Raw genomic sequence first — 25,010 nt, 5'->3', positions numbered from 1 at the left:
AGTTGACACGAAAAGGAAAAGGGCGCATCGGCAAACTTGAACACTTATCCCTTCCCCTCACCAGTCATCGCCGTCTCGCCCTCAACAGGGTCATTGGGGCCCTTTACCAAGATGGCGGCTCCTTCGAGCCTCCTTTCCCAAGATGGCGCCCCCCCCCCCCCCCCCTCGCCTAGCTACCTCGCTCCCGTCTCCTTTACCAAGATGGCGGGCGAAGCGGTTCAGTCGGAGCATGCGCGCGTCCGACCCGTCTCCCTCCCCCCCCCACCTCCGGGTCCCCCGCGTGACCCGGAAGCGGAAGCGGCCCCGGTGGCCGTCTGTCCCTTGGAGTTCTGTGTCTGTGTGTGTGAGAGAGAGAGTGAAAGTGAAAGAGAAAAAGAAGGAAAAGGAAAGAAGCGCAGACAGAAACAACACAGAGTGGGAGAGTGGGAGCAGAGGCTGTGGGTAAGGAGCCGGTGACCTTCCCTGCGGACAGCGTCTGAGGTTTAAACCCGACAGCCGAGCCCCACAGGCCCACAGGGCCGGGTTTGGCTTTCTCTAAAATCTGTTGTTGTTGTTGTTGTTGTCGTCGTTATTATCAACAGCAATAATCCTGGCGTCGGGGACCCCGGGGGCCTCATCGCGCGCCGCCGAGGCGCCTGGACAGCGCCTTCGCGAGCCGCCCCGCGCAGCAAAGTGACTCGCGCGCGTCGCGGGCGCAACGCGGCGGTGACCCCCGGCAACCAGTCGGGGATTTGAGCGGTCGCATTTTTTTTTTGTCCGGAGGGATTGTTACTCTCCCCCCACCCACCCCCCCCACCCCCGCCCACCCCCGGAAAAGCCATCGGCCGATCGACTGACAACCGGGCTCCGACTTGCTGTGAGGTAAACTTTTTTTTTTTTTTGGAGGCGTTATTACGCCGCTTGTTAATGCGTCGAACAAGCGTCTCGTTTAATTTACAGTCCATCAGCCTGGCACTTTACCTTTTTTTTTTAAAAAAAAGCAGATGTTTATGCGTGTGAAGGGCGCTGTATTAATTGAAACTTATTGTTGGTGTCCCTATCGGGCACTGGAGTGTGTGTGTGTGTGTCTATACATAAAGCAGTTGTCACACCAGTCGCTCTACGTGACGTTTGTGTGTTTGGTTTTCTGGCAGTTCTGGTCCGTGCGAGTTCCCGGGGGCGTTATTCTGAGAGGATGGAGCTGAAATGGTGGCGTGGGGCCAGCGCACAGAGTCTGCCAACTGTCTTTGTACAATAACACTTCAGTCCAAGTCAAGGGAGAACTCGCAGAGAGCTATGTCTACACCTCGGGACTGATGCACCAATTTCTGCTTTGAGACGGCAACACACAGCTCAGGTAAGCAGCGTTATATATCCCGAAGTTTCACATATACTGAGGCAATTGTGTGCCGGTATCGTGCAATGTCAATATTACATGGGCAGCATTTCTCTGTGTCTCATGTCCCAGGAGAGTATATTAGCCAAAGCATTCCACTTGCTTCTCTGTGGATATTTGGAACTCCTTTGGGCACAAACTTTCTGAAGTCCTCGCATTAACCAGCATCTCAGTAGAACGGTCAGTGAGTTTTATCTGGTGGTTTCATGGAAGTTACCAAAAGACTAGGATTATTACCTCCGGATCTGCCAATTGACTAACAAGCGGGTTCCTACTTACTGTTGGGTAAGCAAAGGCCTGTGGAGTCAGGAAACTTGCCTAAGATTTCGCCACCAGATAATGCCTTCAGTAGAGGAGAAATTAAGAGGAACCTAAAGTGCTATCTTCTTGTCCACAACAGCAAGGATGTTCAGTGCCACACAAACCTCGAAGTTGCAGTTTCTGGACAGTGCTCGTGCAGCTCGAGAGGAGAGGAAAGGACAGAAGGAGCGGGAGCGAGCGGCCATTCACATCCAGGCGGTCGTCAGGAGATTCCTCTGCAGATGCCGGCTTCTTAGAGAAATAAGGTTCAAAACTTTCTTCTGGGTTCATTGCTGAATAATAATCTGCCAGGAAGGGTGTACAATGGACACAAAAAGTGATTACACGCATAGATATAACAGTTGGAAAGGAGAGAGAGACACAGGCGTCTTGTTTGAGGAGACTGTAGATTATTTTTGCTGTGTGAAATATCAGGAGCAGCGGATAATCAGGTGCTGTTGTTTTTGCTTTTACAGGAATGAAATCGATGATTTTTTGGGCCCAAACGAAACTAATTCATCCAGAAAAAATGCACTTTCTATATTCAAACTCACTAGGAAACTGCTCTTCGTGTTCCACATTAAGCAAGATAAAGAGGTGAGCGCGGGAGCTGGAGGGATATTTTGAGACTGATTTGCAGGTACCTGGAGGAGAGAAGTTCAGAATCTCTCTTATCTTCATCCTGTGAACACTCCCTTTCAAACGCAAGGATTATTATTACATTTACTATAATGAATCGTGTTGTTGTTCCCCTTCAGAGACTTGGGAAGCTGTGTCGCTGTATTCTCAACAGCATGGAAGCCGAGAATGAGCCCAAGGTCTGTAGTTTTCAAACCCATTCACTTTAACTGCTCCCGTGCCACCGTTACCACATTATAGTGCCAGCGTAGACTGATCTTCGGTCCCCACTTAGGGCTTGAACCCACAACCTTCAGACCTAGAGATGACAGTGCTCCCAACTGAGCCAGGCTGAAAATATCAGCGATGTAGTCACAAGCCACTGGCACTCAGTCCATTCACTACATTCTTATTTGCCCTGTCATTTCCAATAGCTCTGCAATGTTTACATGATACGGATTGATGATGTGTACATTTGTGATAATCCTTCTATTTTGGTCAGCCGGGCGTCTTGACACATATGGAAACCCATCACCATGCTTAAGAGTATCCAAACCAAACATAGTTCCATGCATCACATCTATACATGGAAATTCCAGAGATATTTATTGGAATAGAATGTGCACACTCTCTCTCTCTCTCTCTGGAGGGATGCATCCTACTTACCTAATTCTGGAAAGTACTAGGCGCAGGTTGGCAAGAGCCAAGGCTTGGGGACCCCAGAGTGTGGGTTGGGGTTACTGCTGGAGTCTAAACAGCTAATACCACATAGCTTGCCATTGAGAGCACTGTTTGGCAAACTTTCCCACTGTTTCTCCAGCTAGGACCACCCCAGCCATTAGAGCTTTGGCTTGCAAGGTTAACAGGAGCTGAGTGGGAAAAGTCCCTGCCTCCAGTGACCAGTCTCCAATATCCCACCGAGAAGGTGTAACAAACATTTATCAAACCAAGCTTAAAGTAAAGATGTGATATTGGATGCATTTTTATGGACAGTAAGGATTACTACTAAAACGGTTGAAAACGCCATATCTCATTCTTTCTCGTAGGTCTGGTACGTTTCGTTAGCACTTTCAAAGGAACTGACCATGTTGTGGATCAAACAGGTCAAGGACTTGCTGTGGCTCTGCAGTAAGCTCTTGAAACAACTGAAGGTAAATTCGGTGTCTTGGATTTAAGACTCTTTTGCCCCTGACTTCTATTAAATCTTCACCAGCCTGTTTGCTCCCTCTGCTCTGCAGGCACTGGCCTGCTCCACGTCCCTCGCCCTGCCTGTTCCACTATAGGCAGTTGGGCCTTCAGCCCTTCTGCCTCCACCCTCTGGAGTTCCATCCCGGAGCCCCTCCAGCTTGTCCCCTCCCTTGCCTCCTTCAAGGCCAATCTCAAGACCTTCGTTTTCGACCGTGCCTTCAGTCACCTTGGGGTGTCCTTCTGACGTGAAAGGCACTATATAAATGTAAATTTGTATTGTTATTGTGTTTGTGTTCTAGCCCGATATGATGCAGGACACAAAGCACATCACGCTGCACCTCACCATGTTAGTCACCTTCACGGACACCTCGACGTGGAAAATCCTGAGAGGAAAAGGTCAGTGGAGGAATAACCTGGCCCCAGTGCCCAAGTGAAGTTTTAAAAACATTTTTATAGAGTTTACTTTGAACAGTTGAGGCAGTGTGATTGCTTCCCTCCCTGTGAACACGCTTTGGGACATCCTCCCAATGTGAAAAGCGCTATATAAATAAATGGAATTGCGAACACCCTGTACAGCAAAAAAAAATCATCTGAAACCTGTGGTTTTCCCAGTAACTCGTGATTTTGTTTGATTTTTGGCAGGGGAAGCAATGAGACCCGCTATGAACCACATCTGTGCCAACATCATGGGTCACCTCAACCAGAAGGGATTTTATACTGTGCTACAGGTTTGGGAGACAACCTTTTTTCTGACTTTGGGTCAATTTGTTGTACCTCAGTGTTGCTTAAAACCGCTGTATCAAATGAAACCATGATCACAACTGTATATTCTAATATTCTATTCCAGTTACTATTAACAAACGGGCTAGCAAGGAGCAAGCCATCCCTGTCTAAAGGCACTTTAACAGCCATCTTCTCTCTCTCTTTACGGTAAGATAATCGGGAACAAACCTTCCGTCTCCCGGCAGAATTCTTTTAAAAATAAAAGTAGTTTCCTGTGGTAAGGGAGGGAAGTGCCGACTTCTAGATGGAGAAACTCGTCCTCGTGTAAATGGAGTGGACAATATACTGTACCTGCAATAGGGGAACGTTTAAGAGGTTAATGGTGGATTTTTGTGAAGGAATTCAGGGCTGCAAATAGCAAGATTTTCCTGGCCGGGGTTTTGGTCCAGTGCTTCAAGGATGCAGACAGTACATAGTTTGGGACATGACATGTGCATGCGACTGCCAAGATGGTGGAAGACGAACTGGGTGGCCGTGGTCTTCTTTTGGTCTAGCAATTCTTATGTTATAATAATAACACTTTCATTTGATAAGGTGACTTATCACATTTTCGAGGCATCTCTAAGCGTCTTCACAGGATACACTGTAAAGTGAATTGACTGCCAGGCATATGGAGCAAGGAAACTTACCTAAGGTTTTGCCCTGCCAGTGCTCTAACCAAATGTTGCAGGACTTCTTGTGACCCCTTAAATGTTCTTGAAGAGTTCGAAACTAATCGTGAGCTCTTGTCCTGCCGATGTCTCAAGGTTTCCCACTGACGATTTTCCATGTTCTTTTCTTTCCAGTCCAGTGATCGCAGCCCATTTCTCGGACAACCTGCTCCGTTCGTTCTTGCTGCACATCATGTCAGTCCCAGCCTTAGTCACGCATCTCTCTACCATCGTGCCTGAGGTAAAGAATGTCACAGGAAACTCCACAGCAGTCTAAATCCTACATACACTCTGCTGTCAGCAGCCTTGTTGTAACACGGTGGTTTGGGTAAATGAGCGCAGCTGCTGGGTCATTGCTGATAGCATTCAGCAGTGCTGAACTTGTACACAATGTACAGGAAAGTTGGTCAGTCAGGGCTGTAAGCTGGGAGGGCACCTCACTTCTGGAACGCTGTGGATCCCCGCTACAGCATGTGTTATCCACTGACCACGGGGAACTGAAAAACCGCTCTAAACTCCACACGTTTTCCTTTATAGTGCATGGCCATGGTGCATTCGCAGGAGCTGCTGCTAAAATTCATCCTGTTTCTGAGCCGGGAAGAGCAATGCAGTGACATCTGTGTGTGCTTGGAGGGCAGCCACTCTCTCTGCCTGCTGGGTGAGTGCCCGATGCTCCCCGTCTCCGGAGCCAGTTCAGTTTGCGCTTGTCTGCGCTTTTCGTTTCTCAAGGCTACTCCTACCTACACCCTAGGCGGTGTGTTTATGGTTTACTCTTGCGTAGTGGTTAACACGCTCGCCTTGCAAGTGGAGAGGACACGGTTTTGATTCCCCGGCAGGACGAAACCTTTGCCAAACTTCCTTACTCAACACACTTCTGCTTACCTGGCAGTAAGCAGGAACCTGGTTGTTAATTGATTGGCGTATCGCTTTCTGGGGGTAATAATCCCCTCCAAAAGAAAAATCAGTGACTGTTTTGTGGGACACTGCTGAACACAATTGGCTGCCGCGTTTCCCCCAAAAAATACACAATCAATTCATGTTCCACCATTTCTGTGAAGCGCCTTGAGACGTCTCGACGCCGTGGTCAGGCGCCATATCAAATGCAAGGATTAGGTGTAATAAAACGGCTTGCAAATATTTCAGTTTTGCTTTCAAGTTAATCTGATTACAAGAGGCAACCAAGTGTCTCTCCAGCCAACATTTAAACCGTTAACATCCAAACATTAAACATCTAAGCGCTCCGAGACACTGCCCCGCACAAAGGGCGCTATATCAACGCACGTTGTCATCGTCGAGAGAATCTGATGGGCTGAGTTTGCCTGCCCCAGGGAACCTGATCCAGCTGGCTTACCTGTCGGAGAAAGTGCTGGAGGAGGAGACGAATCACTTTGTCAGTGTGCTCACAGCCATGCTCTCGTACTGCCAGAAGTACGTCGCGCAGAAGAAGTCAAACCTGACTCACTGGCACCCGGTGCTGGGCTGGTTCTCTCAGACTGTGGATTACGGGTATGTCATATCAGCGGTCACCCAGAAATCCCTCGCGCCCCTGGCACCTCCCCACCCCTCTGCTCGCCCGCTCAGCTAACTCTAGCTTTCTCTCTTGACGCCCGTTCTGCCCGCTTCAACATTAGTGCCGGGGGTTTCAGATTCTTCGCCCCTCAGCTCTGGAACTCCCTCGGTCTCTTTTTCCCCCCCCCCCCACTTTCTATATGTCCTGCCTTTAAACCTACCTCTTCGACCGCGCATACGGTCACTTCTCCCTTGTTCCTTTTTCGCTGTCCGCTCCCCTTTCCCCTCTGCTCAGCAACTGTTCCCGCCATTGTGTTATCCTACGCGAGGGACGCTTATAAATAAATGCGAGTTGTTGTGTTCTGTCCTGGGGGAATCTTCTCAGTGATTTTCTCTCTTCACCCCCACCCCTCCCCGACACCCTGCCCCCCACCCCGTTATGTGCCTGTCCTCAGGTTGAATGAAGCCATGCCGCTGGTCACCAGGCAGCTGCAGTACCTGTGGGGGGTCCACATCATTCGCACTCTGTTCCACGACGTGCTGAGCAAGAAACTGCCCGAGAGCCAAGACTCGATGCACGTACAAGCCTCACTCTCCAGCCTTCCCAACAACATGCAGGTCAAAAGTAAGCCGCCTCCCTTCCCAGCTGCTCGCTTTCCAACCAACGTCGGCCCTGGCTCAGTGAGCGGCTCTCTCGCCTCTGAGCCAGAAGGTTGTGGGTTCGAATCCCACGTTGGGCGTTGAACTTACATCATCTAGAATAAAATTAATAATAATTTGGTCTCTCAATCCACTTGGTAGCTGAGCGCGATCGCTGTGCATTTCACCCACAAAATACACAGTCGCTCCACTTCACAGTATATCCCGTGAAGCGCTTCGAGGCATCTCAACGAGGTGATAAGGCGCTATATCACGTGCAAGGATTATTATTATCGCCGCGCTGCCTGTTTGCGCTGCTCGCTCTATATCAGATGATTTACAGGTGTTTTTCCCCATTGCAGATCTCTTCAAACGAGCCTTCCAGAAGTCTGCTTCCATGAGGAACATCCTGAAGCCGGTGGGCGGGAAGCGAGTGGACTCGGCCGAGGTGCAGAAAGTGTGCAGCATCTGCGTGCTGTACCAGATGGCACTCACCACCCTCACCCAGATCCGCCTACAGATCCTCACAGGTTAGTCTTGTGTTGTTTCTACCTCTCAGCAGCGGAGAGCAGCAAATTTCCCGCTGTGTTCTTCTCCCACATTCCCACGTCAAGACAGTCTTCAGCCTTTCCTCCTTCACCCTTTGGAACTCCATCCCACAGTCCCTTCGCCTCGCCCCCTCTCCTTTAAGGCCTGAAGACCCTCCTCTTCAACCGCGCCATCGGTCACCCTCCTACCCCCACCCTCCCTGCCCTACAGCCCTCTTGATCCTAACCCCCAGCTCGGGTGCAGATCCCTGACAGTCCAGCGCCTTGGGACGTCCTGTCGACCTGAAAGTCGCCGTGTGAATGTCATTTGTTGTTGATGTAGGACTTTCTGTGGCTGGCTGGTGGGAATGTGTATGCTGTGTGAGGTCAGAGCTGAGTGGGTGCTGTTTGCGGTCTGTGTCTAAGTGGTTGTTTATCTTTGCTCAGGGTTAACCTATTTAGACGACTTATTGCCCAAACTGTGGGCTTTCATCTGCGAGCTCGGACCCCAGGGGGGGCTGAAGCTGTTCCTCGAGTGCCTGAACAACGACACGGAAGAGTCCAAGCGGCTTCTCGCTATGCTCATGCTGTTTTGCGACTGTTCCCGGCACCTCATCACGTAAGTCACAGACCCTTCTGGCCTTAACCCTTTCACTGCCACAAGTGATTCGGTTTGAGCGAAATGATCAATATAAATAGGAGTTCAATAAGAGTGTTGAATTGCTGATTAGAGTGAGTGTTTTTGTAAAGCTGCACAGTTACAATAAATAGTAATATTCCTTGCATTTGCCCCAGCGCCTTATCACATCTTCGAGACGTCACAGTGCGCTTCACAGAATATACTGTAAAGTGAATTGACTGTAGCACGGCCGGTAAACAGAATCTCTGCTCCTTTGTTCAGCGTGACGTTTGTAAAGGGACAGTTAAGTAAGTACTGAGCTGTGTATGAACGCAGCCCGAGAGTAAGCGTATAGCAACGTTTCGCCAGCAAGCGGCGCCATTTCACTTTACAGCGTGAGTCGCACATAAGGGACTGTTGACTGTAATGGGGAAATACAACGCAGCATGTTTGACTCCACAATGAACTACGTAGCTATTTGACATGCGTTAAAGTGGGTGCTGCGTGAGTCTCACTCGTTAGTTGTTGGACTTGTGCAATGGTTAAGCGCACCGAGACACCGTCCGGTATGAAGGCGCTGTATCAACGCATGTTGTTTTTCTTGTCAGATTCTCATGAGACTTAGTTGTGAATAATTCATTCTTCTTCCTCTGGCTTCTGCTGTGTCTGTCCTGCGTGAAACCGACTGCCGCCCCCTTATAACTGCAGGATCCTGGATGACATTGAAGTATACGAGGAGCAGGTGTCCTTTAAACTGGAAGAACTGGTCACGATCTCTTCTTTCCTCAACTCGTTTGTGTACAAGATGGTCTGGGATGGCCTGCTGGGTAGGTTCATACCCTTGTGAGAGGCTTCATTGGAACCAGTTGGGAAATATGGTCCATGGGAAGTGGTGTTTGTTAGGACGATGGAGATCGAGTGTATAGCGATGGTTTGCCAGCATGTGGCGTCATTTCACTATGGTTTGGAGACTGTTAAGGCTGACCCCAAAAAAGTGTGTGTGTGTGTGTGGGGAAGGGATTTTGTTGTTGACTGACTGCACCAACAACAACTTGCTTTTACGCAGCAAGTCCTTTCATTCCTGAATCTCATGGATGGTGCGGTTGAACGAAATTCAGACGGGCAGACCTCCAGTTACGTCATTAAGACCTATCTTTTCAACTGCAGTCTCGATCAACTTTGTATGCCAGAGTGCAGTCTGGCTACTCCATTGCAGCTTGTCCCAGAGAGAGACACCCACTATTAGATATAATACTGCCTAAATCATAGGCTTTAGGATGAATCCTACAATTTGCCCACAAAATGTACAGTCAATTCACTTTGCAGTATGTTCTGCGAAGCACTTTGAGACTTCTCGAAGACGTGATAAGGCACTGTGTCAAATGCAAGGATTGTTATTTTATTATCCTGGCAAACATCTGTGCACGTGCGCAGGCTCTTAAAGGGATGGGTCGATCAGTGTGTGAATTGGCTCAGTGTTTGGCCATATGTGTTGGAGAGCAACTGACGCTGTATGTTCGAAGGCTCTGGCGAGGGAGGGAGGGAGGGGGCATTACAGGGGTTTGGGTTTTGCTGAGCGGTCAGTGGACAGGACTCCCGAGTGTAACTGCGTGCTCGTGTCTGCAGAGAACGCGAAAGGGGAACAACTGGAGCTGTTTCATTCAGTGCTCGGGTGGCTGATGACGCTGTACGAGCGAGACTGCAGGCGACGTTTTTCTCCTGAGGATCACTGGCTGCGCAAGTGAGTAACTGATAAGAATGGGTGTGGTGTGTAGGGCAACAAAGTGTATAGCATTGTCTCCCTTTTACAATAATAATAATTATCACTGCATTTGATAGAGTGCCTTAGACAGTCCCCTGCAAGAGGGGCGCTATATAAATGCGAGCTCTTGTTTTGCAGTATATCCCGTGAAGTGCTAATCTGTTCTGTCTCTGCTTCTTCAATACAGGGACCTGAAACCGGGCCTGCTGTTCCAGGACTTGGATAAAGGGAAGAAGAGAGCTCAGTTACTGCTGCAGTACATCCCTCACATCATTCCCCACAAAAATGTAAATCACAGGGAACAGGCTGGTCAAAGATAAACTGACCCCTAACACAGTAAACCTCACATAAGTCATATCAGTTGGGGCCATACATTTAATACGACTTATGCAAAGTATGAGTTATGTCAAACAGTAAGACTGATGCGAGTTTTACTGTAATGCGTTTAACACGGCAAAAAATGTAGAGCGACCGGCTGTCGATTCATGCTCGGGAGAGGTTTTTAAATGGAGAGATTTTAAAACGTTTTATTTGTTCACCTGAGTTCGAGGGAGTTGAAGGCTTTGAGTGTAATTCGAGTCTCTCTTTGTTCTGTTCCCAGAGAGTGCTGCTTTTCCGGAACATGGTGACGAAGGAGAAGGAAACCTTGGGTTTAGTGGAGACGAGCTCAGCCTCTCCTCACGTCATCCACATCACCATTCGCAGATCCCGCATGTTAGAGGTTAACCTCAACGCACTCCTCCATCCCAGACACCAAGCACACACATACACACACTCATGCACACAAACACATACACACTCTGGTACATACAAGCACACAAACTCTCAAACGCCCACGTGTACACTCGTACATACAAATACACACATGCACTGCACACGCGCAGGACTGTGTGGACATCCTGTAGAGGGTAAACACTGGTCTTGGGTCCACATGGACCTAAGAGTATGTTGAGTCCAGGAAAAAGATCTGGAGCTTGTCACCATGAGTTGTAATACTCTTAAGGTACATGGTTTCTGTTACAACATGACATTAATAGGATGGATTAATGCAATTTATCACTTATGTAGGGTTTAGGACATCTCATCCAGTAGAGGTTGACTTCTGTGTGAGTTAATAAAGAGTCACTTGCTTTCAGGATGGTTACGAGCAGTTGAGGCAGCTTCCTGTCAACACTATGAAGGGCGTCATCCGGGTGAAGTTTGTGAACGACCTGGGAGTTGATGAGGCTGGCATCGATCAGGACGGGGTCTTCAAGGAATTCTTGGAAGAAATTATCAAGAAAGTCTTTGATCCAGCGCTGAACCTCTTCAAGGTAACCAGTGGTTGGGTAGAAAAAAATTGGGAAATGGAAACGAGCCTCAGGGTCAGAAGGTTACGGGTTTCATTGTTTGTCAATCAGTCTCTGTCTGTCTGTGTCTATCTGTCTTTGGAAGCTTAGGCAAGTTTCCTTACTCCCACACGCCTCAGTTTACCCAGCAGTAACTAGGAACCCGGTTGTTAGTTGATTGGTGGAGCGCTTTGGTTGGTTGAAATAGGAAGTTATCTTTGGAAATGTTGTGAAAACCAGCATATCTGTGTGAATGAAGATCTCACGGACTCGAACGCTCTTCATTGTTTCAATGTATTTATTTACAGACGACCAGCGGAGATGAGCGACTGTTCCCGTCCCCCACCTCCTACATCCATGAGAACCACCTGCAGCTCTTTGAATTTGTGGGCAAGATGCTGGGAAAAGCCATCTACGAGGTAAAGCCAGCAACAAGAACCTGTAACCCGACAGGGTGAAGAGTGCCTCTGTCGTACGTACATCGTACATGAGCTTTGCTGCTTAATGATGCTTAATGACCTCCCCCTTCCCCCCCCCCCACCCCACACCCTTCTTCCCCATCTTCAGGTTGCACCTTCCTTTTTGGCCATGCTTACGGTCACTTCCCCCTCCCTCTAGTTCGCCGTCGGGCTCCACCACTGTCAAGCGCTCTGGAAGGCTATGGGTGCTCTATAAATGCAAGTTGTTGTTAAAGGGGCATTTCTCCTGTTGTCCTGGCTAATAACCCTCTAGATAAATTGGTTTCACATTGCTGCGCGCAAATTGGCTCCCCTTTTCGCCTACAAAATACACAGCCATTAAACGTAACTGTAAATCCTGTGAAGCGATGTGAAGCGTCCTTCTGATTTGAAAGGCATTAAATCGACTAAAGATGATTGAAAACTGCTTAGCAATATAAGAACTTTAATTGAGCCAAGACATTTACTCGCCTCTCAGTAACTGAGGTTCTTCGATTTATTTTAACCTCAAATAAGCAATGACTTTTATTAGTGTGTGAAAGGAATAATATTGTGGAATTCTGTTTTTCTTTCCCCCTCTCTCTCTCTCTCTCTCTCTCTCTCTCTCCCCCTCCCTCCCTCCCTCCCTCCAGGGAATAGTTGTGGATGTGCCCTTTGCTTCCTTCTTCCTCAGTCAGGTTCTTGGACATCACCACAGTGCGTTATACAGCTCGATCGATGAACTCCCCTCTCTGGATTCAGAGTTCTACAAAAACCTCACCTCCATCAAGGTAACCCACTGGCCCCGGGGGCTGTACGTGAAGGGAGAAATAAACGTGTGAGAGAGCAAGCAGAGCCGCATACAAATGATTCACTGTAAACATGAGGGAAAGAAGAGTGGAAAATGCAAAAGTCTTGCAGTATGTTTCTTTGGTCTGCCAAGCACTTCACAAGGTTATACTGTAAAGTGAATTGACTTCATGTTTTGTGGGTGGAACGCGCAACCAATTACGCACAGCAGTGTCCTACAAACAGTCAGGGAGCGAGTGAGCAAATTATTATTATTTTTTTGGAGGGATTATTCCCCCCCCGCCCCACCCCCCGGAAAAACGATCCGCCAATCGACCAACTGGTCCTCTTGCTTGAAAGGCGAGCGCTCTAACCAATACGCTACAGGTCTCCACCCATTCCCTACTCTGTCATTTACTGTCACCGTATTGCAAAGTTGTTGTGTCAGCGTTAGTGACAAGCTGAGGAGTGAGTGCGGCTGGTTCACTGTGCGTTTCCTCTCTTACAGCGTTACGATGGCGATATCAGTGATCTGGGGCTGACCTTATCCTACGACGAGGACGTCATGGGTCAGGTAATGATGGCCCAGCACTGGGCAGGGACTGGAGTGTGAGTCTCAGCCCGGTTCAGGGGGGCAGGGTCACGAGTCGAACAACAACGACAAATTACACAGAAGCACGGCAGTGTTAATTAATCGTTTTGTTTTCTTCCTCGTTCAACAGCTGGTCTGTCATGAGCTGGTTCCTGGTGGCAAGACGATGGGAGTGATCAATGAGAACAAGTGAGTGTTACCTCAGCCAAACGCAGTGCAAAGGGTTTGAGAAATGTCCGCATAAGCAATGTTTTGCCCTGAATGGCTAATCCCGTGGCCAGACAGAGCCTGTGCCCCCGGTGACCGTCTCCCGATTGGCTTGAGGCCTCTGCGAGTCTGTGTTTGCTTGTCGGGCAATGAAATTTGAAATGGTTCGGGGGGCCGGATGTGGCCCGCGGGCCGCCAGTTGGATTACCCTGGTGTAGGCTGGTATTGCAGTGCTGGGGGGAGCTCTCGCTGTGGCCTTTTGGATGCGACACAAGCTATCTCACCCTTGGAGGAGCTATCCCACGCTTCCTGTTTCCGATTTGGAACTGGTTATGTTCCGGGAAGAACGTACTTTGGTGAACGTTTGGTTGGCACTGGGTGGGATTGACGTTCCTGATTTTTCACCCAACAGAATCAGCTACATCCACCTCATGGCTCATTTCCGCATGCACACCCAGATCAAGGATCAGACGGCCGCCTTTATCCGAGGCTTTCGCTCCATCATTAATCCAGAGTGGCTCCGCATGTTCTCAACCCCCGAAGTGCAGCGCTTGATCGCCGGGGACAATGCCGAGATCGACCTGGAGGACCTCAAGTAAGAGAGTCGGCTCAGTGCGAGGTGTTGTGTGTCAGAAGTGAGGTTGTGTTGCTTGGTGTGATAGCAAGCAGGTGGGACGCACAGAGGCTTAATTCTCCATCTTGTTTGGTGGAGTCCTGTAGCGCAGTAGTTAGCGCGAGAGGACCCGAGTTTGATTCCCGGCCGGACGGGGCAAAACCTTATTAGGCAAGTTTCCTTACTCCACACGCACGCCTCTGTTTACTAGTAGTAAGTAGGAATCCGGTTGTTAGTCGATTGGTGGATTGCTTTACAGGGATAATAATCCCCCCACCCCCAAAAACAATAATAATTTGAACACTCAATCCACGACTGTCTGTGGGACGCTACAGTGTGCAATTGGCTGCTGTGTTTCGCCCACAAAATACAATCTATTCCGTGAAGCACTTTGAGATGTCTCAGCGACGTGAATGAAGCGCTAATTCAAATGCAAGGAATATTATTATTTATTTATTATTTTGTTGTTGTTTGTTCCTCCACTGGAGCTGACCACTCCGTTGCCAATTCCCTGCCCCTTTATCCACACCTTATAAATCGCTTTCTAGTGTTACATTGACATTTCCCAGCAAATCATCTCATGTCTCCAGCATTCACTCTTCAAGGGAATCCTTACTAAAGAAACCTCCTTGTATTTTTAATGCTTGGATTCTTGTAAAGGAGGGAGGGGGTCGATGGTGACCTTTACATACAAATCTCTGAGTTCCGACTATTGGAGATGCAGGGTTGACTACAAATCCCTCTGGGTTTCTTTCAACTGAATCCAAATGCTGAAATGCTGCAAGTGCGGAGCGAGAGACGGTCCCAGCGGATTGAACTGTGCATCTCGAGCTCTGCCTCTTGTTCATGGCATTGCGAGCGCGCGGGTTGTCTGATCGATGGTGGCTCGTAACCTTTCTGTCGTGTGTGTGTGTGTGTGTGTGTGTGCAGGAAGCAAACCGTGTATTACGGCGGTTTCCATGGCAGCCACCGGGTCATTACCTGGCTGTGGGACATTCTGGCGCATGACTTCACACCCGAGGAGCGAGCCATGTTTCTGAAGGTAAATAAATGGACATTGGGTGGTGCCAGCGGGAGGTCTTTGGAAACATTAAAGTAGCCCAGCTGTCTGATGCCTGAGTGTCGCCTGCTGCTGCTGCTGCTGCTGCTGCTCTCTCACCTCGAGTCGGAAGGTTGTAGTGACTTGGAATCACATAATCAGAATTGCTGTCCTTCGGATGAGTCATTAAACCGAACTCCCGTCTGCCTGTTCAGGTGGATGTTGAAAGATCCCGTGGTGCTATTGGAAACGAGAAAGGAGTTTCTCTTCTCTCTTTCCTGCTGTCCTGGCCAATAATCCCCCATTTATGGGGCTGCCTCGTTTCGCCCACAAAATACACAGTCAATTCACTTCACAGTGTGTCCTGTGAAGCCCTTTGAGACGTCTCAGTGACGTGATATGGCGTTATATCAAATGTTAGGATTATTCATTGTTTGTTATTTGTTTTGGTCTGTTCTTTTGTCTCCCTTTTCCAGTTTGTCACCAGCTGCTCTCGACCTCCACTCCTGGGTTTTGCCTACCTCAAACCCCCCTTCTCCATCCGCTGTGTGGAGGTATCGGATGATCAGGTACGAAGACTTGATGTGTCTTCACGACTGTTTGTGTGACGTTGCTGTGCGCAACTGGCTTTTCGCCCACAAAATACACGGGTCACTGGACTTTATTTATAGTATATCCTGTGAAGTGCTTTGAGACGTAATAAGGCGCTAGATTAAATGCAAGGATTATTATTTCAGTATCAGACGCCGCTCACACTGTAATGTATTTCAGGACACGGGGGACACCCTGGGCAGTGTGCTGAGGGGTTTCTTCACCATCAGAAAGAAGGAGCCGGGCGGACGTTTGCCGACCTCTTCCACCTGCTTCAACCTCCTCAAACTCCCCAACTACAGCAAGAAAAGCATCCTGCGGGAGAAACTGCGCTATGCAATCAGTATGAACACGGGATTCGAGCTTTCCTAGCCTCCGGGAGGACCCTGCGTGCGAGCGCGCGTGCGTGTACGCGCTTGCTTGCGTAGGTAAACATGCAAAGGGACTTCTGCTACAGAAGCTGCCCCCGGCCACACGACAAGCAGTCAATGACGGATCATTTTGATTCCCCTTAACTGAAGGAAGCGACGAGGATTCGGGGTACAAGCCGGATGTCCAAGGGTCTCAAACGTAAGATTAACGGGACTGGAAGGGTTAGCAGGTTATTGCTGATCTGTGTGCCACCTGAGATAGCTGTGGATGTGGGTGACTTGGGGCTCTCTGGCTCAGTGTGGTCAAAGTCCTGCTTTACACTAATTGACCGGACCTGATAATTAACCCTTTGTAGGGTGGTTGCACTTCCCTTCTCCCCCCCCTCCCCACCCCCCAAAAATCCCTGAATCTGCAATGTTTCCAGGAAACTCTTTCAGGGATGCCGTGATTTAGGAAACGTCATTGAGGAGGTAAGCCGGGGAGAGGGGAGGGGGTGCCAACGTTTTTCTAATTGTATTGCATTAATGGGAAATTGATTCCAAATCATTTTTGCAGGCGTTCGTTAAAACAAAAAGGCCCAGAAAGGCGAGCGGTCCTGGTGTTTCTGCGGCTGAAACGGTTAAAGTGATGGTTAGCCCAGATTGGCTTAGTTGCTGCTCTTCCCCCATCCCCACATTGCCAGCAGCACACAGACAAGTAGACAGGGTCAACTGCTGTGATACCTTGCTCTTAGGTGCAGAATGAATGTCAAATTGACCCCATGGTGGGCAAACAGGTAACAAGACGAGGAAATTCCAGAGATAGGTTATTGGAATGGAATGCAAATCATAGCAAGTAGTGGCCAACTCACTGTCAATGGCTCCTTTAGTTTCCATGTTGACTTCTATCTGATGTGTGGCTCAGATCAGAAATTGAGTGCGTGTGTGTGTGTGTGTATATATATATATATTTGTTTTTTTGGGGGGGAAGGGGGGAATCTAACTTGCCCTTTCATTGGATTGCAGTGAAGCTCTTTAAGACGTCTCAATGACATGATAAGGCGCTATATATCAAATGCAAGGATTATTATTATTATTTGCATCAACAAGTTTGGCGCAATTGTCTAAACTGCATCCTCTACTAATGTGCTACTGTTTCACCTCATCTCAACCTGTCTGCCACACAGGTTGAACCTCAGGAAATGAACGTCAGGCTTTCTCAAGCCATTGATTAATCTGTTGACACTCACTGCCGCCTTGTGTGGGATAAATTGTTTTACAAATTCTCCAGTGTCGAAGCCTGGAGTTAGTAGGTGGCAGTAATGGTTCTTTGACCTTCACAGAACCTTTATCATCAGTTTCGCCATCAATCAGTTCAAATAAAATTCAGCCACAGTTTGAATCTCTATAGAGCCTGACAGATTTCCTCACAAGCATCTTGAGTGTGTATATTTTGTGTGTTGGGCTGTCTCATCTATTCCGGCCCTTTCCTTGGATTTGTACAGTAAAAAAAATCAGGAAATTATTTATACTTTAGAATGGTGTAAGCACAATTTGTGTTCATGTCTTCGGAGCAATTCTCTACCCCTCCATTATTACTATCCCTTCTTCCCTCACCTGCCCTGTAATGCACCAGCATCTTTCAGGAAGAAAACTACATAGGCTAATGATATGGTTGTTATCACTAACGAGATACTGCAATATATGGAACGGACTTGGTAAAGAAATAAAACCAGATAATGCTGGAGAAATACAGAGGAATGTTGACCTTTGAAGGGATGTTTCTGGGATCCGAGGAGATTCTAACCTGACTGGCTCTATTTCTCCAGCATTTTCTTTTATAATCCCTGTAACGGTATTTGGTCCTTTTTAATGTTGCTAAAGTAAGGGAGCGATCAGATGACTAGGACAGCCTTTGTTCTACCTTTTCTTTCTGTAAAATAATCGAGTGTGTGGTTTAACTGGCATAGAAAGACTTGTTGCACTATGTAAAACCCCAGCCAACTTATCACACATCTAATGTACAGCAACAGTGATTAAAAAGCGGACTTCTCTCCTCGCTGCTTGTATTATAACAATCTTACTCATTCTTCAATTGTAACTAGTTAATTGTACTGTATTAATTGCAAATGTTTGAAATATCTGTGCACTACAAATTTAAATTGTGTGTATGTTTTTTTTATTAAAATGCAGTAAACTCTGGGTAACCTGACCCTGGCCTTACTGCTCACTGCCACATAAGTCGCCACGCTGTGGATTATCCTGGCCGCTTCCCATACAGAATGTTATACGGGATTCGCTTTACTTGCCGCTCGCTTAACATGTAAATAGTCGCACTAGTCGGAACTAGAAATTCTTATTACTTAAGATGTAAAATTGATCAGATAACTTGTCCTATAAGATGGTGCCTTGCATTGCCGTGGCCTCCTCCTCTATCCTGTGACTGGTGCAGGTGTTTAGCGGAGGTTGGTGAGCATGCTCGGATGCATCGCAGAAGCCACTGGACTATTGGAGGGCTGAGACTCTGTGACAGGATAAGGCTGGAGGATAATGATATTTAATATACCGTATAAGGCTCGGGATACAGGGTAAGGTTAGAGGCCCTCCAATCAACCCAGGTATTTGAGCACGTGCTTCCTACCTCCACTAGGCAACTGCACAACTCACAGTGCCCTCCCTTGTGGCATAGGAGGACTCAGGCCTAACTCCCCACTCCTGATAATGACCCTGAGCCCTTTTCCTTTGGTGTGATGAATTATCCAGAGATACTGTACGTGTTGTATTCCACAGGATATATGTGCAGGCAGACCCTACAACATCGTTTTGCATTGAAAACTCACAGCCTTCATTAAACTGCAGCTGGGGCAGCACATGCTTGACTTTCTTATCACAGGTAAGGATTGCTGGGAGCTTGAATCAACAGGATTCAGAAAGATGAGGTATAAATACATTCTAATGTTAACTCTACGGTATTTTTTTAACTCCAAAAATATTAGATCCATCTGCATTGCCTGTGCTTTTTTTGCTTCTTGTAACCTGCTCAGATCTAGCCTGTGCATTTGGCTGAAAAATACACCCTTTGAAGGAAGCACTCTAATCAGATATCCTCCCAGTGTGGAGGGTGCTAAATCAAATGCAAGGATTATTATTTTCTTTGTAGTCCTTTAATAGTGTGATAGGTGAGGAGGGCCGTCTATTACATCGATTACAAACCTGTTGTATAGAATAATCAAATTTGAAATCCTCCTGTTCTAACTCATATTTTTAACAAAGTGACAACTCATGGGAAGAGGGGAAAAAAACATGCACTATCACCTGCTGCTTTGACCCAACCTTTTTCCATTAAACTGATCACTATTCAAGACGATTCTTATGTAATGTTAAAAAAGTTATTTAATATTGCCACAGGCACTAGAGCTGTTGCAAAAGGACAGGGGTGACTTAATAAGGAATCTGTTCAGGCCTCTCTAATGTTTGAGGAATTTATCCAGTCCATTACCATGAAATTGGGTTTAGTCAAGTATACATTTCCAATCTCGGTTTGAATGACACTATTTAGTTAATGCCTAAAATCAGGTGATGGTTTCTGTGCAAATTAATGGAATGGTATTAGAGGAGATCTGGGTTCTGTGGCCCATGTCGTAGCTATTAACAACATGGAAAAATAAAATTTCCATACAAATTGTGCTTTGCCTCTTCCTGAATGGAAATTCATTCATCCAGGTTTTGCATTGCCTGATCTAATTAGCACCCACTGGCAGATTTGGATTAAAGCAGAAATTATATTCTGAATAATGATGTTTGTAATTGATAATCTACCTTAATACATCAAAGTACTGTATATCAAAAGTGCTTCATGCAATATTACTTGTAATAAGTGTAATGAATGATGTAGACAAAGGTGGCATTTTTTATCTGCTACAGTGCCTTATCACATCATTGAGATGTCTCAAAAGTCTTCACAGAATACACCGTGAAATGAATTGAATATATTGTGTGCAAAATATCTTTTTGGGGAGGAATTATTACTCCAGGAAAGGGATCTGCCAATCGACTAATAACTGGGTTTCTACTTACTGCTAGGGAATCAGAGGAGTGCATGGAGTAAGGAAAGTTGCCTAAGGTTTCACCCCACCCAGGAATGAGGCGAGCGCGCTAACTATTAAGCTACGGGACTCCACATTACAGAATGAAGCTAGGAATGAATACAAAGTGAAACTATATCAGCTGAAATTGTCCCACTCACTGCTTGGAAGTCACTCCAAGCGAGGAATTACTTGAAATGTGTTTCAGATGAGGAATTTCTTAATGGAACTTCCAGTGGACTTAAATTTGAAAGAGCAGCTTGTGATTCATACGTATTAAATACACACAATTCAATTTCACAGAATGTTGAGTGGAAAGAACACTTGCAGCATCTACTTTATTTTAGTTAATCAATACACATAATAAAACATTTTTAAAATTCCCATTTTCCCAAATGACTCCACAGTGCTGTGTTACAAATTCGTTTTTTTTAAATAAGTATTTTTGCTGATTTGGCAACATAATTCTTTTGCAGACTTTCCATACAGAAACACAAGGATATCCTCGCGAGGCACGGGGCATAAAACCAGGGTGATATAAGAACCTTTCAGAACTGCAGACGACAGCTTGAAAGTTAGTTCCATGGTTGTTTTAAGGCCTATGGTTTCTGTTCCTACTTGCGATAGCTCCAAGATGCCCATTATTCCATACAATAAACAACATTGATTGATCTTGTTCACACAGCGCAGCAGTGATCAGCTGTGTATGACCTTCAACCAGAGATGTCCTTTAGGTACAAAAAGCTCAGTATTTTAAGATGTTTCGTGTAACTTACATCCACTGCGTATTGGATTTCACTAGGTCTCCCAGTCTTTTTACTGAAAGCATCAGTGATCCTACTCCGTCCTCCTGTAGACTTGTTCTTTATTGCCCTCCTTTTCAGCAGCGTACCGGGCCACTGTGAACAGGAAGTCGCTCAGCCTGCAGACAGCAAAGAAGCCTGAGAACAGTTGCAATGGATTTCGATCGCAGACAGGGGACGTAGAGGTTAGCGAGTGAGGGCATCACACCTCAACTCAGTCTAATCCTCCAAACTCCATTCCAGTCAATAATAATAATAATCGTTTCATTTGATACAACACCTTCTCTTGTAATTGAGACTTCTTAAAACTCTTCACAGAATATATTGTAAAGTGGATTGACTACTTTGTAGGTGAAACCTGGCAGCCAACTACGAACAGCGGTGTCCCACAAACAATTATGGATTGAGTGACCATTTTCCCCCCAATAATACAACACATTATCTGCTTTGGTTACAGCACAGCACAGGATCCACTTACCTGTTGAGATATTTTGCAGTATTAGGGTCCGTTTCTCCTGCTTGCACAATGGGACACACACTGTAGAAGAAAAGAAAATGATTATTTCTAACCCCAGAAAACAGCCTTCCCTCGAAGGAGGGAAAATCTCTAAAGGCTGGGAAATAGAACATTTTATTCTCCTCTGGCTGGTAAATGTTAGGCACTGACTCTAAGCTTATACTTAGAAATGTACCAAACATACAAAGCTTAGTGAGAATTATGTGACAATTCAGAGGATGGCATGGTTTACTTTTATTAGCAGTGTATAATGTACCATTCACCTCAATATTTTATTTAATTGATAACGGTAGATACAGAGAAACTATTTCCTCTGTTAGGGGAATCCAGAACAATCTTAAAATTCGAGCTGGGAATTTAGGAATTAAATCAGGAAGCACTTTTTCCACACGTGCCTGACCTTACCTCCTCTCTGCTCTGCGGCAAATCGCCCGGGCCAGGTGCAAAGCCGCACTGCTCCTTCCTCCCGACTGCAAAACCAAGGAAAAATACCAGATTAGGAATAATACTGGCATCCATCAAAGCTATCATCCATCAGGACTTGGAACTCGTATCGTCCAAGATGTGCATTCCACAAACGCCTGTTGTTGTGTCAAAGCCAGGAGTTGGCTTGTAAGGCACTTTTATTGCAGAACTATGTATTGCCCTGAAGGGTCATCTGCACAATACAGTGGATAGTTACTGCCAGATTTGCGCTTCTGCAGTGCATGTACATACCGGTAAGATGAAGTTTGTAAGAGGGGGGAGTTGCTGTGTGTATCGATCAATCCACTCCTCCAGCTCCATCACTGGCTTTTCACTGAATGTCGTCCTTTCTAATGAAGCACACGGACAAAGAGAATTAAAGACATTTACTGATAATGTTTATACCGGCAAATTAATTATTCTAATTGAGCGACATGAAACATCTTAAATAATGAGCTTTTTGGAGTGTTGTTTTTGTACCTAAAGGGCACCTCTGGTTGAAGATGAGAGAGGAGGTTATGAAAGTTGAGTAAACCTACACTGCTCTTGTGTATTGACAGCACTTGTTTACAAAAAGGAATGGTATTTACCATTAGGGGAAAGGAAAACAGAAGATAGTGGGTCCAAGAGAAAACTTTAAACAACTTCTAAAGCAGAGGTTCATTGAAAATTCCCTTACTGAGGTGGCTGTCACGTGCAGAGGAGATGGGGGTTGCCACGTTGGAAGCGACATCTTGCAACACACATTGGATCTGTCAAACAAACCAAACCAAGCTTAGGGGACTGTAATCAGCAAGTGAGGGAGGCTGCGATTCTCCCTCCAGAGATAGGGTTGAGATACATGAAAGCAAATCAATACCCACACGAGCTACGAGACAGCTGGGATTTTATTTCAACATAGTGAAGATAAGATTGAGGGGATAATTGCAAAGTCAAGAAGGTCTGCAAGTATGGGTCACAGGCTCAAGTTTCAAAGGGGAAAGATGAACGGAGTTTAAACAGGCTTGTGGATTAAGGAAACTTGCCTAAGGTTTTGCCCTGCTCGGGAATCAAAACCAGCTCCTCTCGCTTGTGAGGTGAGTGCACTAACCACTACACTACAGGACTCCACGTAACTTTGTATTAAGTGGCCTGAAAATTAATCATTACGTAATAAATATGTATCAGTTTTGCTTAGATAAAGAGTACGTTTTGCTGATCGGATACCACTGGTGACCTTGAATACTGTTGGCAACGTCAACCCCCCAAACGGATGCATTTATCTGTAAAATTGCTGAGAGGTTTCAAGCACTGTAGTAACTGAGGAGAGAGTACCTTGTCAAGTTCCTCCACAAATGTGTGACCCTTTTCCAGAGCAAACTCTCTTGCCAATCTGAAAGAGGCAAACAAAACTTGTGACAAACAGCCAAGGATGGACAACCTGACGGGGCTTGATTACAAAGCCGCATTACAAAGACAGCAGCTCAAGGCAACCGTTAGTAATATCAAAGGTTTTGATCTCCATTAACGCTCTTCAAGATGTGTACATGGAAAATCAATGCAGAGCTCAGAGCAACTCAAGCCTCTGCAAATGGCTCGTTTACGTGTAGCAACACTGAGCGTTGGAGCTTTTTACCCGATGGCAGAGGTTAATTCATCCGTAGTGCCCAAAGCTTCAAAGACCGGGTCATCTTTCGGTCTGCGTTCGCCCGTGAATGTGCTGGAAAAGCCTTTGTCTCCGGTTTTTGTGTAAATCTTCGGCGTCTTAGATTTTCTTTTTCTGGCATCGGAGCTGCAAAAGACGTGGTGCAGCTCGTTAGCCTTCCCCAGCAGTAGTGATGCGCGGGTAGAGCTTATAGGGATTTGGGGGACGGAGTTCCAGAGGAGGTTCTGCCAGAAATCAACACGAGCGTCCAGTGTTGTGGCACTGCCCGCCTGTAGCGGCCGATTTAGGAATCGTGCCAATGAACACGGAGTCCCAGGAGCGTAGCGCTCGGAGCGCTCCCCTCGCAAAGCAAGGGTTCGATTCCCGGGCGGTACAGGGCGGGCGAAACCTTCGGCAAATTTCCTTCCTCCGCAAGAAAAAGGCGCGCCCGCGCGATAACGCCTCCGTTCGCCAGCAGTCGGGCGAGCGGCCCGACCGCTTTTCCGGGGCGGACGGTAAGAATCCCTTCCGGGGGGAAAAAAAATGTAATCGACGATAATAATAATAATGATGATGATGATGATGTGGAGTCCTGTAGCTCAGTGGTTAGAGCACTCGCTTTGCAAGTGAGAGACCTGAGTTCAATTCCAGGCAGAGGGCGAAACCTCGGGCAAGTTTCCTTACTCCACACAGAGCCTAATAATAATCCTCCAAAACCACAAACAATAATAAATTGGTCATTTTCAATCCACGACTGTTTGTGGGACATTGCTGTGCGCAATTGGCTGCTGCGTTCGCCCACAAATATACAGTCAATTCACTTTACAGTGTTCTGTGAAGCGCTTTGGGACGTCCTCCCGACGTGAAAAGCGCTATATCAAATGCAAGGATTATTATTATTATTATTATATTATAAGTCGGTCGCTTCGACCCACGACCGTTTGTGCGCGTGCGTGTGTGTGGGGGGGGGGGTGACGGCCGGACAGACTGAGGGGGGTGGTGGTGGGGAGGGAGGGAGGGGGGGGTAACGTGGCTACGCTTTGGCCGCCGGCGACGCGGCGGTGAGGCGCTGCGGCCAACGCCGGGATTAACGACGACGGTTATTAGTCGTATTATTATGATTATTAATAATAAAAACCCGCCCCAATCTTGACAACACTGCCCCCCCACCCCCAAAAGGCTGTGCGACACGCGCAGTAGCAGCGCCTCCCCCTCCCTCCCCCCTCCCGACAACCTACCCCCCGGCCTCCTCCTCACAGTAGGCGCGGAGGCCCAGCGGACGGCCCACCGGGCGGCGGGAGCTGAGGAGCCGGGCGGCCAGGCGGCGCGCGCAGCTCAGGGGCATGACTCCCACCACCGCAGCGCACCGCGAGCCTCGCGCTCGGCTTCACCAACGGTCAAACCCCCTCGCGCCACCCTCGCCCCGCCCCCTCCGCGCGCCGCGCAACCCGCCGTCCCATTGGCCGGCCTCAGGTCAGCTCAGCCTCGCCATTGGTCCGCTGCTCATCGTGCGCGCCTGCCTCTGATTGGTCGGCAGGGCGGGGCGCTCCCGCCATTGGTTGATTGGCGAAGAACCCCCCCCGCCCTCCCCGCCGCCTGA

General features: G+C 47.4%; 2 protein-coding genes across 2 annotated transcripts; one reads left to right on the top strand and one right to left on the bottom strand.

Moving 5' to 3' along the window:
* The first annotated feature begins 288 nt into the window (after positions 1-288).
* On the top strand, positions 289-18,118 carry ube3b (ubiquitin protein ligase E3B). Its single transcript, XM_007901848.2, has 28 exons — positions 289-441; positions 1,134-1,336; positions 1,776-1,941; positions 2,152-2,272; positions 2,434-2,493; positions 3,340-3,444; positions 3,781-3,877; positions 4,124-4,209; positions 4,329-4,411; positions 5,050-5,155; positions 5,452-5,572; positions 6,243-6,420; positions 6,879-7,048; positions 7,425-7,592; positions 8,037-8,208; positions 8,917-9,035; positions 9,835-9,949; positions 10,158-10,257; positions 10,572-10,691; positions 11,107-11,283; positions 11,607-11,717; positions 12,389-12,526; positions 13,033-13,098; positions 13,247-13,305; positions 13,736-13,918; positions 14,867-14,978; positions 15,452-15,544; positions 15,747-18,118. The coding sequence occupies exons 3-28, from the start codon at positions 1,781-1,783 to the stop codon at positions 15,936-15,938; spliced, it is 3,213 nt and encodes a 1,070-aa protein (XP_007900039.2). The 5' UTR covers positions 289-441; positions 1,134-1,336; positions 1,776-1,780; the 3' UTR covers positions 15,939-18,118.
* A 2,202-nt stretch (positions 18,119-20,320) lies between these two features.
* mmab (metabolism of cobalamin associated B) lies at positions 20,321-24,834 on the bottom strand. Its single transcript, XM_042337525.1, has 8 exons — positions 24,649-24,834; positions 23,402-23,557; positions 23,101-23,158; positions 22,466-22,538; positions 22,039-22,136; positions 21,727-21,791; positions 21,283-21,342; positions 20,321-20,923 (listed from the first exon to the last, which is right to left on the bottom strand). Exons 1-8 carry the CDS (start codon positions 24,753-24,755, stop codon positions 20,839-20,841), a joined length of 702 nt encoding a protein of 233 aa, XP_042193459.1. The 5' UTR covers positions 24,756-24,834; the 3' UTR covers positions 20,321-20,838.
* Positions 24,835-25,010: the final 176 nt, after the last annotated feature.

This window comes from Callorhinchus milii, unplaced genomic scaffold (assembly GCF_018977255.1).
Source record: "Callorhinchus milii isolate IMCB2004 unplaced genomic scaffold, IMCB_Cmil_1.0 Scaffold8, whole genome shotgun sequence".
Classification (NCBI taxonomy): Eukaryota; Metazoa; Chordata; class Chondrichthyes; order Chimaeriformes; family Callorhinchidae; genus Callorhinchus; species Callorhinchus milii.
The sequence above is the reverse complement of the archived record's forward strand: the minus strand, read 5'-3'. Positions and strand labels throughout refer to the sequence as shown.